The following is a 17296-nucleotide window of genomic DNA, read 5'->3' on the forward strand; positions in this document are numbered from 1 at the left end:
TAGGACCTTCATCAAAGAGGTTTTCTGAAAATTAATTTTACTTTTTGACCAATTTAGTAACTAAAATTTATTAACTCGGTTAAACAAATTAACTGCTTTTTAAACAGGTTGATAACATTTAAAAAGTAGAAAACAGTAAATATATGAAAAATCTCTCTCCTAGCCCAGACCTTCATTGGCTTGTTAAAAATATCAAATCTCTGCTCCTCCCCTTGACCTCCTGAATTGTAAACTTTATCCAGTGAGACTTTGCCACGTCTGCGTTTTTAAAGTTCCACCTGGGACTCTGATAATTAGGTTTGGAGACCAATAGACTAGATTCGCCTACGCAGAGGTTAGTAGGATTGTGTAATACAGTGATTCCCAACCCTGGCTACACGTTAAAACCACCCCAGGAGCTCGACAAATCCTGATGCCTGGCCCTTACCCTGGACCAACTGATCTGCATCTCTGTAGGTGAGATCCTGGGCCTCTGTAGTTTTTTAAAGTTCCCCAGGTGATGGTGGGAGGGCGGTGGTCTGGGGAGGAGCAAGAGGGAGGGTTTACTCAGGGGCACAAGGAGACACTTGGGGGTGACAAGCATGTTCATTATCTTGGTTGGGGAGGTGGCCCCGTGGGTGTGCACGTGTGTCAGAACTTCTCAAGCTGTACGCTTAAAGCATGTGCAGTCGATACCTCTATGTCAATAATACATCTATAAAGCTATTTAAAGAAAAAGCAACACACGTGGTTCTCACACACAGCAGGGGTTGAGAATCACTGTTCTAACAGAAAAGGCACACTACTGGAAGGGGAAGTCGTGTACCTTTTCTTTTTCCATGTCATCTGCCAACAGTTGGCTGTGTACTCTTAGATCAACCACTTCATCCCCTGTGGATCTCAGTTTCATTCTGATGGGCGGGTTCGATTTTTTTCTCAAGTACTTTTCAGCTCTGACGCTCTGATTCCTCTGTTCAGCCTGGCTGTGCGGGCCAGGCTGCTGGTGCACCTCCTGGCCACACGAGGGGGCTGCGCAGCCTGCAGCCTCTTCCTCTCGACCGAACACTCTTGTGAGGTCAAAATAGGCTGGTCAGGCGTCTTTTCCTTCTTTCTGTCCTCTTGGTGAGTGCGAGCTCCGCTTCTGAAGCATCATCTTCAGCTGCCCCCATCCAGTGGTCCTGCTGCAGGTGAGCCTTTCTTTAAGCAAAATAAATCCATGAATCTCTGAATGTACAGAACCGCTTTTTAAGAGATCCTCAGATTGCTTTGAAAAAATAGCTCCTGCAAAACAATTAAAATAGGATCTAATTAAAGTATGTGTATACATACGCATGTATATATGTATGTGTCTGTCTGTCTATCCATCAGTAAGCACATTAATAATATTACTCTGTTGTCCCTAGGAAAATGATCCATCCATGTAAAAGGCAGTTATGTTTGTTACAGGTGCAATTTTGAGATCCTTCAGGCTGTAAACATTGCTTAGGTGAAAAATGGAATCACGGTTAGCAAATAAGCCTAGTCTTTTTCCAGTGTAATATGATATAAAGTACTTAAATATGGGAGTGTGTGTTTGTTTATCTATGTGTTTACATATATTCAGGTGAACAGGTTGGCTAAGTATTTTAGAATGGAATCTATTCAAGACACTCTGGGCATTCATCTTCATTTCTCTAGGACCTGACAGGGAAAAAAGTGTGGATGCCCTGGAAGAGACTGACTAGAACTAATGTTACAAAATGATCTAGCTATGTCCTAAATTTTAATAAATGCATAATTTAATGCATTTAAATCCAGCTCAGAAATAAAAAGCAAATGCTTTTCTGAACTGCAACAACAGCAGGGTTTTTTTTTTTAAAAAAAAAGGAAAAAGAACCCCCTCCCACCCCGGCACATAGAATTTCCCAAATAATACTATAACACCTGAACATTGAATAGCTCTGTCTTTCATGTTTGGTCTGATTGCAGTTTTCTTGCCTTCTGATTCCTAAATTTCAGATTATTCTATGAGCCAGTCACAACACCTTGTGGACACACCTTTTGCTTAAAATGCCTTGAAAGATGCCTAGATCACAATGCGAAGTGCCCACTGTGCAAAGATGGTCTTTCACAGGTAAAACGTTCTTTCTTTCTTGATTGGGTTAGCTTATTGGGAATTGGGTACGAAGACAGCATCCTATTGGATCCCAAGCCACTGCACTGTGCTAGAGCAAAACACCCCCTCAGACCATTTATTTCTCCTGTCTTAGAGCCACCCCTCCCCTCTCCACAAAGTCCTCCAGGGAAATGAGGCAACATCTAGCTTTTTATGAACTGTCAGTAGTGAAATTAATTTGTGTTGGAGACAAAAGTATCAAAATGATGATAAACATGGATTCTTGTTCTAATCCCATCATGGCACCTGATTCACTGTCATGTTGGGTGAATCTTTTGTCCTCCCTGGGCTTGGACTAGATGAGCTCCGATGTCTCCTTATCATCAATGTTTATTCTGTGGTTTGAAGAGATCACTCCCAGGTCCCCAGGAAAACCTCACAGACCTTCATTGTGGTCCTTGCCCCACTCCTCAGCTGCCACTGTACTTATTAGCAGACATTTGTCTGCTGGAAAATCTCTGGGGCTTCCAGATTCTCTAAAATGAATCACCCAAACTGCCACCTTTGTCTTTCAAATGGACTTGCTGTAATTTTCTATAGCACAAGCAGATCTGGGCATCCATCTTGTCCCCCCACCCCAGGGACTTGTGTGCCATATTTTACAATCAGTATAAATGTTCCTTGACCCCTGTCATCCCTGAGGAGAGGTTGGAGATGATGCAAGACTATCTCTAGGTGAATGTAGATCCAGAGGAGTCATGTGTCAATCTTTCCCAACACCCCAACATTTAAATTAAGGGAAGGGAGTGAAATAATCATCCAGGATAGCCCTGAGGCTGTGTATTGGGCTGCGGGGCAGGGTCAATGTCATATCTGGCCTAGGTGAAGAGGTGGTATTTGCTGTCCTGATTGTAGGTGAGAAGCCCATGGTCCTTATACTTCAATAATACATTGGTGTTGTGGCAACACTACAACATTCAGATTAACAGAAAGAAGGAAAATCTACCGTTAAAATTTTAGTATGTACGTTTACTGGGTTTTTGTTTCAGCATCAGCGGAGGAGTCACCTCCTTCTTAGAGAGGCTACCTCCTGAGTCATTGCTTTTCCCCAAAGACTGGGACTGGTCAAAGCAGCCGGTTTTTCTGCAGCCAGGCAATGGCAGTGGCTGAGAAGGCATCGTGGAGGCAGAGGCTGTGAGGTCCTGGTCTTAGGGGCTAGAAGATATTCCCATCTATCCCTGTGTCTTCGCACAGGGTCACACTTGCACCATTTTCCAGAGAGAGAAATATCTTATTCCGATCATGTTCACTGCGCAATAAGCAGACGTAGCCCGTACTGGGAAAGGAAAAAATGTCTGAAGCCTGCCGTTTTATACTCAGGAGCTCCCCCTGCTGGGTCTGTGTGGCTGGTTTCCATAGCCAGCAGTTCTCTGCAGATGTTTTCGTTCCCATTGCCTGGTTCACACAAACACCCACTCCTTACAGATCCCTGGATATGCACGGACTAGGGGTGTTTGGGAGGAGAGTAATAGTGACAATTGACAACTGAGCCCGAGTTAGGTTATGAAATCAGGGTTTATAACATAAATCCAGTGATACCTAGACGGTATAATAAAAAAAAAATAGGCAAATGAAATCACCAGTATAGCTTTTCTTTTTAAAACTAAAGTTAGAGGAGAAAAAACTATATAATATATAGACTTGAAATATCCCGAAGCCCAAGCATTGGGGTGGGGTTGGGAGTGGGGCACAGCAGGAAAGGATCAATAATTGAAAATTGCTTTTTAGTTCCCTGAACCTTTTGACCACGGACTTTTATCATATCCCAGATGGAGACCATTTCTGGGAGCTTATAAACGCAATAATCAGGAAAAGGAAAGGAAAGGATTTTCTCCCTTTTTTGACAAGAATATGATCTCAATCAATTTCAGCGTTGTGGGAAAGCTATGACATTTTTAAAACTCCATTGCAGGTCTTTTCCCCTTTTTAAAATAACTTTTCTAATTATAAAAGTAATTCATTGCATGTGGGGTTTTTTAAGCTAAACTCTAACCTGCAGAGAATACATACATTATGATGGTGTCAGCTGCCAATGTGTGGGTCTAAATTACTCCAGTGTGCTTTGTGTTTTTCTGATGACTGCATAATATCTAATTGCCTTGTTCCCCGTATAGTGCTTGGCATCAAGAAAATACAGTAAAAATGTCATAATGGAAGAGCTAATAGCTAAATTCCTTCCAGAAGAACTCAAGGAACGAAGAAGGCTTTATGAAGAGGAAATGGAAGAACTTTCTAAGTATGCATATGCACATTGCTGTACATTCCCTCCTAACGCCTCATTTAGTGATACCATGTTGGTAGCTTGAAATTGGCCACAGTGAGAGTATTTACACCGCAGAAATTGGCAAATGCTGTAACAAGGGCTTACCCGCTCCATCCCCAGAAAGCCAGTTGTTCATTTACCAGCACGCACTGAAGAAGCCTAAGCCGAACCACTGACCAGGTCACATATTGGCACTAGTAACTGGGTATCACGGATACCAAATTATTGGAACAATTTAATCAGGGGGGCTTAATGAAGTGCAGTTGACCCTTAAACAACATGGATTTGAACTGCGCGGTTCCACGTATGCGTGGATCTTTTTCAGTAGTAAATATTATAGTCCTACACTATCCGATCCGTGGTTGGTTGAATCCACGAATGCAGAACCGCGGATACGGAGGAACTTCGGATACCGAGGGCGACTCTTAAGTTATATGCTGATTTTCAACTGGGCAGAGGGTTGGCGCCCCTAACCCCCGTGTTGTTCAAGGGTCAGCTGTATCCAGAAGACGGTTTTCAGGTACATAAGGAGGTTCTATGAGGTTAAGAACTTTGATATCAGCCAGACCTGGGCTTATGATGCAGTGTTGCCACTTAACGTCTCTGGGCCTCAGTCTCCTCATCTGTAACTTGGGGATAATAATAGACTTGTTACGAAGGTCAGATGAGCTAGTGTGTAGTAAGCACTTAATAAAAGCAATAGTAGGAATGCTGCTTGTTATTATGCTTCCTCTTCCATCACAGGTATTGTGAGAGGTAGAGAGTGGGGGTGGAGAAAGAAGCAAGGCTCCAGGCTCTCTGCCTGGCTGGAAGAACAACTCACCTAGCAGAAAAAGCAGGAAGGAAATCACTAATTTCTGTCTCTCATACTGCTGACCCCCCATCTCCCCATCCCTGGTGGAATTCTCACAGCATTCTGGGGGCAGAGTTCCCGATGGCAAAAGCTGTTCTGGTTTTGTGCTCACCCTGTAGAGAACATTTCTAAACTGCCACCGGTTTGTTTGTGCCTCTCACTTTGAATAACACGCTGTGCTGGGGAGCCAGAAATGAAATCGTTCTTTGCTCATTAACATATTAGATCTACTCAAGGCATCTTTATCTTTATTTCTGATTCTTAAGTTCACCTTGAGTCTCTCTGGGCCCTCTTCTCAAATACCATTTAATGTCTGATTGACAAACACTGGAATATACTAGGTGGATTTCTCTTAAAAGGAATCCTAAATTTAATCCTTTTGAGATTTGGGCAAATGATCCTATATATCTATTGGTAAGTTTATGTTCAGATGTCCCTGTATTGGATTTACTAGACAAATAAAATAACAGTGATCCAGCAGGAGCTGGCCCGGTTGGTGGTTCCCCATCAGGCCATGTGTCTGAGTCTTCGTGGGCACATGTTGAGAGGCAGACTCGTAGGTGTCGATTTCAGAGCTACTGCACCAGTGTCTCTGGGGGGGGTGCAGTGGCCTGTTGTCTGTGTTTAAGGGCCTCCGGTGATTCTGATGCACACACAGGAGTGTTTGAACATCACTGGGCTAGATTACTCTTGCCTCTCCACTGCTCCCTCCTCCTCCCAGCTGGGCCTGCCATGCAGATCCTCTGGGGGCTTTGCAAATATGTGAGATGTTCACGGGGGTCTTGCAGAGATTTTCCTACCATTCCTTTGGAGAGCTGGGTCCACTTTTACCACCCTTCCCCATACTGCCAGCAAGACACCTGGAGAGATTGTTTGGAGTGGAGAGCATGAAAGAAAGAAAGAAAAGTGTGAGGTATAACTATCACTGACAATGTTAAGGTACTAGAGACCTTCATTACCCAAATTAGAATGTGTAGAAGGTCAATTTTAATCGTAGCCCTTAGGCTAACCTGTGCACCGGATAATGGGATTCAGCCCACAGCACCAGATGCATTTTAGTATTTTTTATCAGCCTCAACTTGATGTCTCCTTGCCTTCCTGCGGGGGAACCACATGGTGAAATTTGACCAACCTTTCTGTGTTCTGCTTCAATGCTGTGAGATGCATGTCCTTTGCTCTTCCTGACAGCTTAAATAAGAACGTGCCTATTTTCGTGTGTACCATGGCATATCCCACGGTTCCTTGTCCCCTGCACATCTTTGAGCCTTGTTACCGTCTGATGATTCGTAGATGCATTGAGACAGGCACACGACAGTTTGGCATGTGCCTTGGAGATCCTGTCAAAAGGTAAGTGAGGAGCTATGCAAGTAAACGGAGGTTGGGTGGAAAGGGTTTTTTGTTTTACTTTGGGGCCCTCCCAGGAGCATTTGTAAGGATCAGGGTCCCTCTGGCCCCTAGTTTACCGTGTGAGAGGCTGCCTGTTTAAAGGAACCCCAGGATCAACCTTTTGTTAAACAGGTGGTATATAGTCTAAAACGTGTTTTATAGGAGTGTGGTCCCTGGAGTCAAACTGCCTGGGTTCATATTCTGGCTCCATCCTTGGAGCAAGTTTGACTTCGGGCAAGTTACTGAACCTTGGGTGACTCAGTTTCCTTATCTGTAAAGTGGGTACAATAATAGTGCCTACCTCGTTGGGTTTGTTGGGAGGATTGGTGAGTTAATAATGCACATAAAGTACTGAGCACAGTACAATAAATGGTAGCAGTTACACATTAAAATTTTTTCTCATACAGGCACTGCCTGTGGTGTTATTGCAGCTATAGACCCTGGGACAGGCAAGAAGGCGGAAGTCCCTCAAGGCCCAGCATGGGGTTATAAAAATGGGGGGAGGTGCGCAGGCCAGGGAAACAGCTCATCAAGAATTTACTTTCTTGAGTCCATTCCCCATAAACAGGTTTGCGGAATATGGCTGCATCCTAGAGATCAGAAATGTTCAATTCTTTGCTGATGGCCGCTCAGTGGTCGACAGCATAGGCAAGAGGCGCTTCAAGGTCCTCCATCAGGGCCAGCGGGATGGTTACAACACAGCTGACATCGAATACATTGAAGACCAAAAGGTGAGGGTGGCCAGTGCCACGAATCCTGAAGGCAAGCTAGCCCTGTAGCTTGGCAGACCAAGATGATTGCAAAAGGATTTCTGGGCATGGATGGGGGCCCTGGGATTTCTCACCGATTTGCTGCTGCCACATTGAGTGCTGCCAGGTTGCTGTTCGATTGTGGAATGGCAGTGATTGCGCCCCTTGTCTGGGCTTTCCCTGCTTAGTTGCTGATTTATATTCATGCATAAGAGATGCCAAGCCAGGCCAACCCTGGGGCCCATTCAGCATAGGAGTTAGGTCTCTGCCAGGGATGCCAAGATCTGGCGCTGGATCTATACATACGTATTTTATTTTTTGCTTTATTTATATTTTAAACCTTTTTCTTTTGAGATAATTGTAGATTCACATGCACATGTCTGTTTTTAAATGTGCAGCCTGGCCAAGAGCCCTTCCCAATAATGCATCATCCCATAAGGCAGAAAGATGACATGTCCAGTTAATCCTTGGCTTTCTGAACTAACGGGTAGAAGGAGAGGTAAATGATCCCATAAGCGTTTATATTTACATTCACTGCATAGTACAAGATTAATAAACATTTGCTCAACGAATAAATGTATTTGACTTGGAAGATAAAGTTACATACGGAGACACAGACACTGCTCCCTCTTCCCGGGAGCAGCGGGAAAGCAGATGTTTAAAAAATGGAAAGGAGAGAGGCGTGAACAAACACAACCTAGTTTAACAGCACGCCTCCACTCAGGCCAGTTAGCATCACTGGTTTTCTATATGTCTGGCTGTTTCAGCTCATTTGCCCAGCTGAACCTTTCTGTGTCCTCCACCCTCAGCAATATTTACACACAGTCCATCCTCTGGTTGAGGAGCCTTTCACGTACTACACAGGAGAAAGCCAAGAAGGGCAGGTCTTCCCGTAGGATGACAGGATGGATGCTCAAATAGGCAGGTGTCAAAAGGGGCTCTAAGCATGAGGGAGAAGGTACAGAATGCTTCACTTCCACTTTGATACTTTCAGGTTCAAGGAGAGGATTGTGCTGAGCTCATGGGATTACATAACTGTGTCTATGAGCAAGCGTCATCATGGTTTCATTCACTCAAATCATCTCTGAAGAATCGGATACTCAATCATTTTGGTCCAATGCCAGAGAAAGATGCTGATCCCCAGGTATATAAAAATGTCTCTTTGTAAGCAGTCACCCCCACCGGATGAGAGAGCCTAGGGTTTGTGATTAGATGCATGTGTGGTTTCCACCCAGCAAATTTAGCGTAGAGAGGAAGATGGATCCGAATCGGTCTTGTTTGGCCGGGCAGTAGGCATCATGGGTAAGAACAAAAGGACCCCAAATCAGAACTGGAGGAACTAAAGTAAAGCAGTAGGAACTTGGATCCAAGATAGGTTTTAAGAGATTAGTTAAGTGAGAGGATGGGAACACAGGCACCATCAACAGAAGAACCTTTAATTGTGAGTCCAGATTCCCACCATGATGATGTGTTAGGGTGACAGGATTCACAAAAGGCCAGGCTTAAGAGAAGGGTACCTAGGGAGCTGAGACCAAAGGCTGCCACTTCCTGGAGGCTTCATAACTCTCTCCCTGATTGCTGCAGGAGCAAGGAGTGAGGAGCTAGGGCCAGCCGCCTTACAGGCTTCCAACTGCAGGATCACAGAAACCTTTCACCCCCAGGTCCCTCCACGCTTAGCCCTGCAGGTCCAGACCCCTGCCATTGTCCTCATCAGGGATGAACAAGTTTTCCTGAGACAACTGACCCAATCCTTAAATTTACCCTTGGCTGAGTTATACTAGAAAAGAGTTCATTAGATTCTACTGGATCAGTCTGTTTCCCGGAGGGACAGGTCCATTTGAGAGATCAAGCTGCAGATCTGAAGCTCTCCAGGAAAGTGGAGGTAGTTAAGTTTCACCAAGCTTTGTTTGCCTGGTGTACATCGGGGAATACTCTCTCTAGGACAAGGCTGGAGATATCTTAGTCAAATATTTTCCCACCATCACCTTTCCACATTCTGACCTGGTTCCTACATAATCGCCTCCATAACTTCCTTGATTCTTTCCCTGTACTCATTCCTGACTTTATCACAATAGTAAAATAGAATATGTATATCCTGACTTCCATGCCAAAAAACTGGTCCTACTTACCTCTCTAGCTGTGTGACCTCGGCTAAGTCCTTTCCCCTTTCTGACTTTTTCGCCCATCTCTGAAATGAGGGAGGTAGACGAGGAGGTCTCTAAAGTCCCTTCTTCCTCTTGCGTTCCGAGGCTGTAAAACACCAGTCTGTTCCCTAATGCGCTGCACTGTCTTGTTTTCTCCGGGCCACAGAGGTGGCTCCTTTTCCCACCCCCATTCAAAGGCATCGTGAATGTTGGAGGGAGAAAGGCCATTGCTTCCAGATGATCCAGCTCCTGGCTCTGGGCCACTGTGACTCAGGACTACGGCAGAGCTCTGAGAAACCTCATGGTCAAGCTGAATGTTCCCCTTCACCTTCTGGAAAGCATTCTCCCCTAGTCAGGCAGAAGATAGCGATCAGCAATGGTAACAGCATCTTCCACAAGACAAAACACAGGTGCCACCGTGTGATTCATAAGGGCTCGGTGACACAGAAAGCCGAAATCTTGGGTTTCATTTCACTTCTTATTAGGACTGTTGCTTTGGCGGCAGCAGCAGCAGAAAAAATAAAACCCATCCAGTTTGATCGAGTCAATGCTGTAGCCCCAGTGGTCCCATTAATAAGAATGTTCTAAGCCTCCGCAGGAGGTTTCTTAGGAACCACCACGTGTATTCACATCAGCTTAAACATCTTTGTTAACGATCCTGGGAAATACAGTTCAGGATATGGCAATCTAACGTTCAGAACTCATCATAGGAGGGATAACACGTTACAGACTGTAGTGAGGGACAAAAAGAATCCAAATGGAGCTAGAGGCACAGAGAAGCAAAGAGGCAGTGAAGGTTGTGGGAGAATCAGGTGACCAGTTTGGAAGCAAACAAACAATCCCGTGTGTAGAATGTGGTTCTCTGCAGTCCTAAAGCCAACCTTCTGAAGGGTGTGGGCAGAAAGCTCATTTGGGGCTTAGTAGGAAATTAAGTCACCAATGTCTGCAATGTGTACCTGGGACGCTGCTGACAAACAGAATTTTGGTGCAGGATCACTGTAGGATAGGAAAGCTCTTTATTAGAGGAAACCTGGGATGGAATATATTTCTATGTGACTGTGTTTTCCAATTGGAGTTTTTGCGAAGTGGGATTGCTGTGCTTTGGGGCTGTGAATCATAGGCTCTGGTTTTAGGGGAGAAGCTAGCCGTGGCCCCGTTTAGTGAGCTGGCATGTGTGGACTCTGTTGCCTTCAGCCAGAAACAGGGAAATGGAGGTAAGAGACATGCAAAGCCTAAGGGGTCATGAGAACTGAAGACCCATATGCTCTATGCCTCAGGCCAAAGGGCCTAAACAGAATCTAAGAGGTGGAAGAGGCTGAGTAGCTGTCTCTCAGTATCCATGGGGGTTTGGTTCTAGGAGGCCCCATGGATACCAAAACCCCTTCTATAAAATTATGTAGTGCAATGAGTACGGTCAGCCCTCTGCATCTACAGGTTTCACATCTACAGATTCAACCAACCAGTTTTGATCCGTAGTTGGTTGAATCCATGGATATGGAGGGCCGACTGTAGTAGACAGTTCAGCTTGTAAAATCACACTGGCTAGAAGGTGTGGTGTATTTGTTAGGAAATTGATGTGTTTGCTTTAACCACTACCCAAAATAACTGTAGCTTAAACTAGATAGAGAGTGTAAGTCATAGAGATGGAGGGCTGGGGCATCCCTGTTCCGTGAGATCATTCGGACCCAGGCTCCTTCCTGACAAAGCCCTTTGAGTGTTGCCCTCATCCTCCTGATTGAAAAAGGCTGATCATCAGCATGTCTGTGTTCTAGCTAGGGGAAGGGGAGAGAAAGAGGAAAGTGAGGGCGCATGCCCCCTTCCCAGAGCATGGCCTAGAAGCTACACTTATCACTGCCTTTTACATCTCCTTAGCCAGGACTTTGTCTTATGGCCTCACCTAGCTGCAAGGGAGGCTGAGAAACGTAGCCTTCCCACCCCCACCCCCTGGGTGGCTGTATGCCCAGCTAAGATAAAGGGAAATAGAGATGGGGGGTAATTAGCAGTCCCTGCCACACACGGAAGCAGTTTTCCACCTGGGATGTTTCCTGGCAACTTTGGAAGCCTACAGGCTAGGATCACTTGCACAGGAATAAGACGAACCCATTGCATTTCTCTTGCAGATCAACCCCAATGGCCCGGCCTGGTGCTGGTGGACATTAGCGGTTCTTCCGTTGGAAAGCCGAGCTCAGCTCCCGTTCCTAGCCATGAGGTCCCTAAAGGATAGACTGAACGGTATTCGGCGAGTCCTGGCCTTTATATCCCGAAACCAAAACTAGTGAGTGGATTGCTGAGAAGGAGCTCCCATGCTCCCCTCCCCACCGTGGGGGAGTCATCTTGTAAATATACCTAATCGCAATAACATCTTAGAAGGGAGTATCAAACAGAGGCATTAGCCTGCTATTGATCAGAAGGAAATTAAGTGGAAAGACCAAAAGAATGTGACCTGTTTGAAACTTTCTTTCTTAAGATGCTTCTTGACATGCTGCACAGCTACATGCACAGCAGAGGTTGTGTCTACGAGCCCAGAAGAAAAAAAATTTTCTCAAAGTTTAAAGTGATCTTGTGTTAATTTTCTGTCTTTCATAGACGAATGACTGTGTGGTTGAAATGTGATGCCCAGTTACTAATCATGTTGCTGCATTATTTCACTGACTTTTGAGGTGTCATTCCAAATGGTTCATACTTTATATAGCAGTGTGTAAAATAGCGTTCATACTTTCTTCTGTGTTAATAATTTATTTTCTGCGCTACCGTATCCTTCTTTGCTACATGTGTGTTTGTAACGATTCAAGTGGGCATCACTGAAAACTACTGCTTTATTTATTGATGTGGTTTACCATGTACCTAGGGGGAAGTAACAATACTAGAAATGTGCAATTTCTGCTTTAACGGTTTTTGCTACATTTGATCCCAGTTCTTGAACCATCTTTGTATCTATCCCATTGGATGCTTAAAGGAAGTTCAGAATCATGCCAAGATCATCTATCCTTACAGATTCTATTCTGCTTTCAGTTTGAATCCAACAATATAAAATACTTAAGGGATTTGGCATAGGTTGTGGAATAAGTCAGGGTACAATAAAAGTAATCCATTTTCTATGTGTCATACAGAGCCAGGATGAAGGAATTATTTTCCTGGAATCAAGAGAGGAATTAGAGGAGTGTCTTCTATTACAATCTCTTATAGGCATTTATTTCAGCAATCTAATTACATCTTAATTTCTCCCCAGGGCAGTTAGTAATGGGACTTTCAGGCAGGATAATATTTAACCCTTCAGAGGTAATGGTTTTCAGTCTGGCGTGTCACAGCCATGCCCAGCTAGCCTCCATACCTCACCTCTTCCCAGGGTTCTGAGGATCAGGGCCTGGCTAGCGTGTGTGCAAACACTTGATGAAGGACGGTTCATTATTAAAAGTGTAAAGAAGCCAGGAAAGAGGGTAGAACCCTTTAAGAAACCCTCAAACTATCTTTTTGGCTTTTAAATCTTTTCAAAGGAAGCAATTAATCCATGATTTTATCTAAACACGGTCTTTCCTCCTCACTGAGATGGGCCAAAGATTTCAATACAGGGGAAGAATAGTGGTAAAGGGGGTAAGAGTGAGGTCTTGTTTAGCTTGCTTAGTGCCAGTTTGATTTCTTTAGTGCCAGGACAACCTGAAAACAGGAGTGTTATAATGACAGAGTGAAAAGATTAGGACAGCGAAGAAGTGAATCGTGTTGTTCCTACCTTCACGCAAATTATTCTCCCCCCATGTGACTCTGGACAGCTGCAGTGCGAGACTCACACACAGCCCATCCACTCTGTTCCCGCTAGAGGTTAATGCCTCAAGTAATCAGTCTGACTTCTTCCATCACCACCTGTGGCCAGAAACAGAAAAGGGAGAATGAGATGATCCAGGCAACAAAAAAGAGATTCATGTAAGCAGAAACCAAATAACCTTTTCCGCACTTTCTTAATGAACACCGTGTTGTCAGAACATTATGTTACCAGGTTTGATGTTTGGAGCCCAACTGGGCTGGTAAAGAATGGAAGCATAGGCGTGGTTACTGCCTAAGCAAACTCTACAAGGCTCAGGTAGGAGGAAATGAAAGGCTCCCTCTCCCACCTGGTGCCCAACCATGTGCTCATAACACAGTCCTAGGACAGTAATTTCCTACTGTCTAGTGTAAATGCAAGAAAGAAAAGGGTCATAAGTGTCTTGGATTGCTAGATGTGTTACTTTTGTGATTTCACTTTTTCTGAGCACCAGTTTGTCAACTAGCAAGTGGTGGGGATAAATACTGCATGTAGGGTTCTTATAACATTACATGAGGTAATATATATACATCACTTAGCATAGTGCCTAGCACATAGGAGTCATTCAACAAATAGTAGCTATGATTAGATTATTCATAGTTACAGAATATCATCGGGGACTACATTGGCGTAAAACCCTGCCTTTACACACAATACCCATTTCCAATTCCTTTAACCTTGGTTGGGGGAATCCACACCTCTGATTTTCAGACCATAACTTGATGAAATATTTACATGTAATGCCTTTGGGGGTCAAGTCTGTTTGGGAAAATGAAAAGACTGGAAAACAAATTAGGGTCAGAGATAAGGGAGAATCCCATACCAGCAAATTTTTCCTCTTTCAAGAGGGCTAAAAATTAGTGTTGTTTGGAGGTCTAGAATTTCTGATATAACGAAAGCCTTAAGTTCTAGCTCCATTAGAATAACCATCTCATCACTTCCTGCTCTCCAAAATGTATAAAATTCTACATCATAGAATATTTCACGTTGATAAGAGAGGACCTAACTCCAGCAAATGTAGCTTGGCTAGGCAGAATTGCACTTTTCTCTCAGTAGCCTGGATACACATTTGGACTGTTTTACAGCAAGCTTTTGTTTCAGTAGTGGTGGGAGGCAAAGTGCAAGGCTAAGCCTTGGCTTTCTTTGATATGTACTTGAATGGGGTAATCAATTGGACATGACTATTTCACTGCTTGTAAATTTATTTTGCTGCAAAGCTTGGGAATAAAGAGTATATACAGGAAAAACATAAAGTTAAATGTAGGCCAGAAGGACAAGACTTCCCCCTTGGTAGTTAGTGCCATTTATTCAGCTAATTTTCCTGTTTATTGTGATTTACCTAGTCTTTTCCTAGTAGGTTATTTTCTGTGTGTGTGTGTGTGTGTGTGTGTATGTATATAGGTGTGTGTGTGTGTATATAGATGTGTGTGTGTGTGTGTATATATATATATATATATATATATGAGTGTGTTTGTGTATATATGTACATGTGTGTATATATATTAGGTACCAAGCAGACATTATGCCTTTCTGCTTCGTACTGTACTATTGCTGCTAGCTAATAACCAGCAAAATGTAGAAAATGAAAAATGATAAAACTAATTTTCTGTAGACAACTTGGAGAAAAGAGTGCTTGCTCCTTACTCAGTGGGGTAGAGAACTGACTGTGTCAACAGTTTGCCTTTTCTGAAGGCCGACTGCTTCTAGCCCCTTGCTGCTGCAGCATGCTGGGACTCATGGAATCACTGCACATGTGGCCCTTCCAGTTCTGCCTGTGGAGCCGGACTGGGCTCAGATAGTCCCCTGTGGCTGGCTGTTGGAGCAGTGGAGCTCTGAGGCTGGTTCACAACACTCAGAAGTCTCTTACTGTCAATAGATCGCATACTGTTGATAGACTGGAACCCGCTGGGGGCTGTGTTTCCCCTCACCAACTCCATTTCCAAGATGGGAGTTTTATTCAGGGACTCATTCCTTGAGTTCCCAACATGTTGACTTTGCATCCATTTCTGTTTCCTAAGGCAGAATCATAGCAGAGATATGTAATCGAGATGCAAATAGAAGGCAGCCCAAATAAGGGAAAAGGACAGATTTTCAGCCCATTCTTGGGCTTGAGGAATGAGGTTTTGATTTGATAGAAGACAGTTCTGAGAAGCAGCCAGCTGCATGGGCTGCAATTTGTGGCCTTTCCTGAGTGCAGAAAGAAGGAAAAGGAGCCAAGTAAAATGTACACGTTTGGTTCCTCTTAGAATGATAGCTCCCACTGTTCGACTATTTAATAATCTGGATTATGCACATCCAGAGGTGAAATGAAGACATTTTCCTTTACAAATGGGTATTTTCAAATGAGCTAAATTAACCTTGAGAGAGAAGTGCCTGTAATCTCTGTTCCTGGTGTCATTTTCAAGCTTTTGCTTCGTGACTGTGTTAGCCATTTAAAGTTTACAAAGCAACACTGTAGCTTATGCATCATTTTAAAACTTGCTTGACATTTATCTATAGTCAAAGCAAAAATAATAAACAACAACAAAATCAAAGGAGAGCAAATAGTTCAATGTGGCATCGTAAGCTTATTAGATAAACTAGTTCCGTCATTTTATGCAGCTCTCAGTAATGCCAGGATTAAAATATCCAGCAAGCCATTTAAACAGTGGCAAATGTGTCTTTGTGTTTGTAATTCCAGTTGTTTGTTAAGCAGCCATTTTACTCTTGCACTGTAATGAGCTGAAAGGGGAATTAAGATAATGCTTTTTTTTTCTTCCCATATTGCTATTCAACTACCTCTATATGCTTGATGTCTCTTTAGGGTCTTCTTTACTCTAAATCTGTACAAAAGAAGTTTCAGCTCATCTATGTTGTAATAACAATGTGATATAGACAGTCTCTGTGAAAGCTTGTTGTTCATTAAAAAATGTTTCCTGTTGTCTCACTTTGTATCTAACACAACTCTACCCATACTTTAGGGCAAGAATTGCCCAAATAACTTCAGTTTTTTTGTTGTTTTTTTTTTTTACGTGGGCCTCTCACTGCTGTGGCCTCTCCCGTTGCGGAGCACAGGCTCCGGACGCGCAGGCTCAGCGGCCATGGCTCACGGGCCCAGCCGCTCCGCGGCATGTGGGATCTTCCCGGACCGGGACACGAACCCGTGTCCCCTGCATCGGCAGGCAGAGTCTCAACCACTGTGCCACCAGGGAAGCCCAGTATCTTTTTGATGGAAGCTGAATAGAAAGGAAAGGGATCAGAACATCTATTTTGTTCTTGTTCCTATTGGTTGTAATACATTTGACCAGGAGATCTTCCAAGGAAATAGACCTGCACTCAGAAAGCGAGCTCTTATGTATGTGACAGTGAGGCAGGTGTGAACTGATTAAACTAATTGTTTAAAAATGCACCAGAAAAGCTTGTTGTTACTAATTATATTGAACCTTTTTGCTAATAATCTGCCCCTACTTTATTTGTCAATCCATTCATATATTGAGTTTGCTTAAAGCAGAGCGCACTACCTACTCTGTTTTCTTTGGCATGATAAAATGTTCATGAAAGCAAATTACACGTTTTATTTCAATTAAATGGTTTCTCAACAATAGGCTAAAGCTAAGGCCCACAGCATGAACCCTTTGACAGGAAAATTGGTAAAATTGACTAGGGCAATGAGCAATGTCGACTGAGCTGACTGTGACACGAGAGCTTCAGCAACATCTCACCTCCTTTACAGTACAGATGTTAGTCTCGTGCCATTGAGGACTTTACACAGGTTCTATTTTACCACTGAAGAAAAAAAGACATAGGAGTAAAACAATTTAAAAAAAAAACAAAATGATAGAACACTCCACTTGGGCCTGACCTTGTTCTTTGTAACAGGATCTTTCGGGTAGTTGAGAAAAATCAGAACTCCTGCCAACCAGGGCCCAGAGGGGATGCTTGGCTCTGTTGGACTTCGCCCTTCTGTGCCTCGTCTGCTACCGTCTGGTTCT

At 43.8% G+C, this 17296-nt stretch overlaps 1 protein-coding gene across 5 annotated transcripts in view; it reads left to right on the top strand.

Annotated features, from left to right (window-relative positions):
- The window catches only part of LONRF3 (LON peptidase N-terminal domain and ring finger 3), a 37719-nt gene that overhangs the window by 19848 nt on the left and 575 nt on the right, over positions 1-17296 (top strand). For 2 of the 5 annotated variants that reach the window (XM_029241457.1, XM_029241459.1), the window contains 6 exons: positions 1978-2092; positions 4249-4370; positions 6439-6597; positions 7205-7367; positions 8380-8529; positions 11650-16713. In XM_029241457.1, coding sequence (XP_029097290.1) covers positions 1978-2092; positions 4249-4370; positions 6439-6597; positions 7205-7367; positions 8380-8529; positions 11650-11805 — 865 coding nt within the window. In that variant the 3' untranslated portion in view covers positions 11806-16713. Of the gene's footprint in view, positions 1-1977; positions 2093-4248; positions 4371-6438; positions 6598-7186; positions 7368-8379; positions 8530-11649; positions 16714-17296 lie in introns of those variants that run through there. The other 3 variants (XM_029241454.1, XM_029241455.1, XM_029241456.1) reach the window with 3 other exon arrangements.

The sequence above is a fragment of the Monodon monoceros genome, unplaced genomic scaffold (assembly GCF_005190385.1).
Source record: "Monodon monoceros isolate NGI ecotype Baffin Bay Population unplaced genomic scaffold, NGI_Narwhal_1 Super_Scaffold_22, whole genome shotgun sequence".
NCBI lineage: Eukaryota > Metazoa > Chordata > Mammalia > Artiodactyla > Monodontidae > Monodon > Monodon monoceros.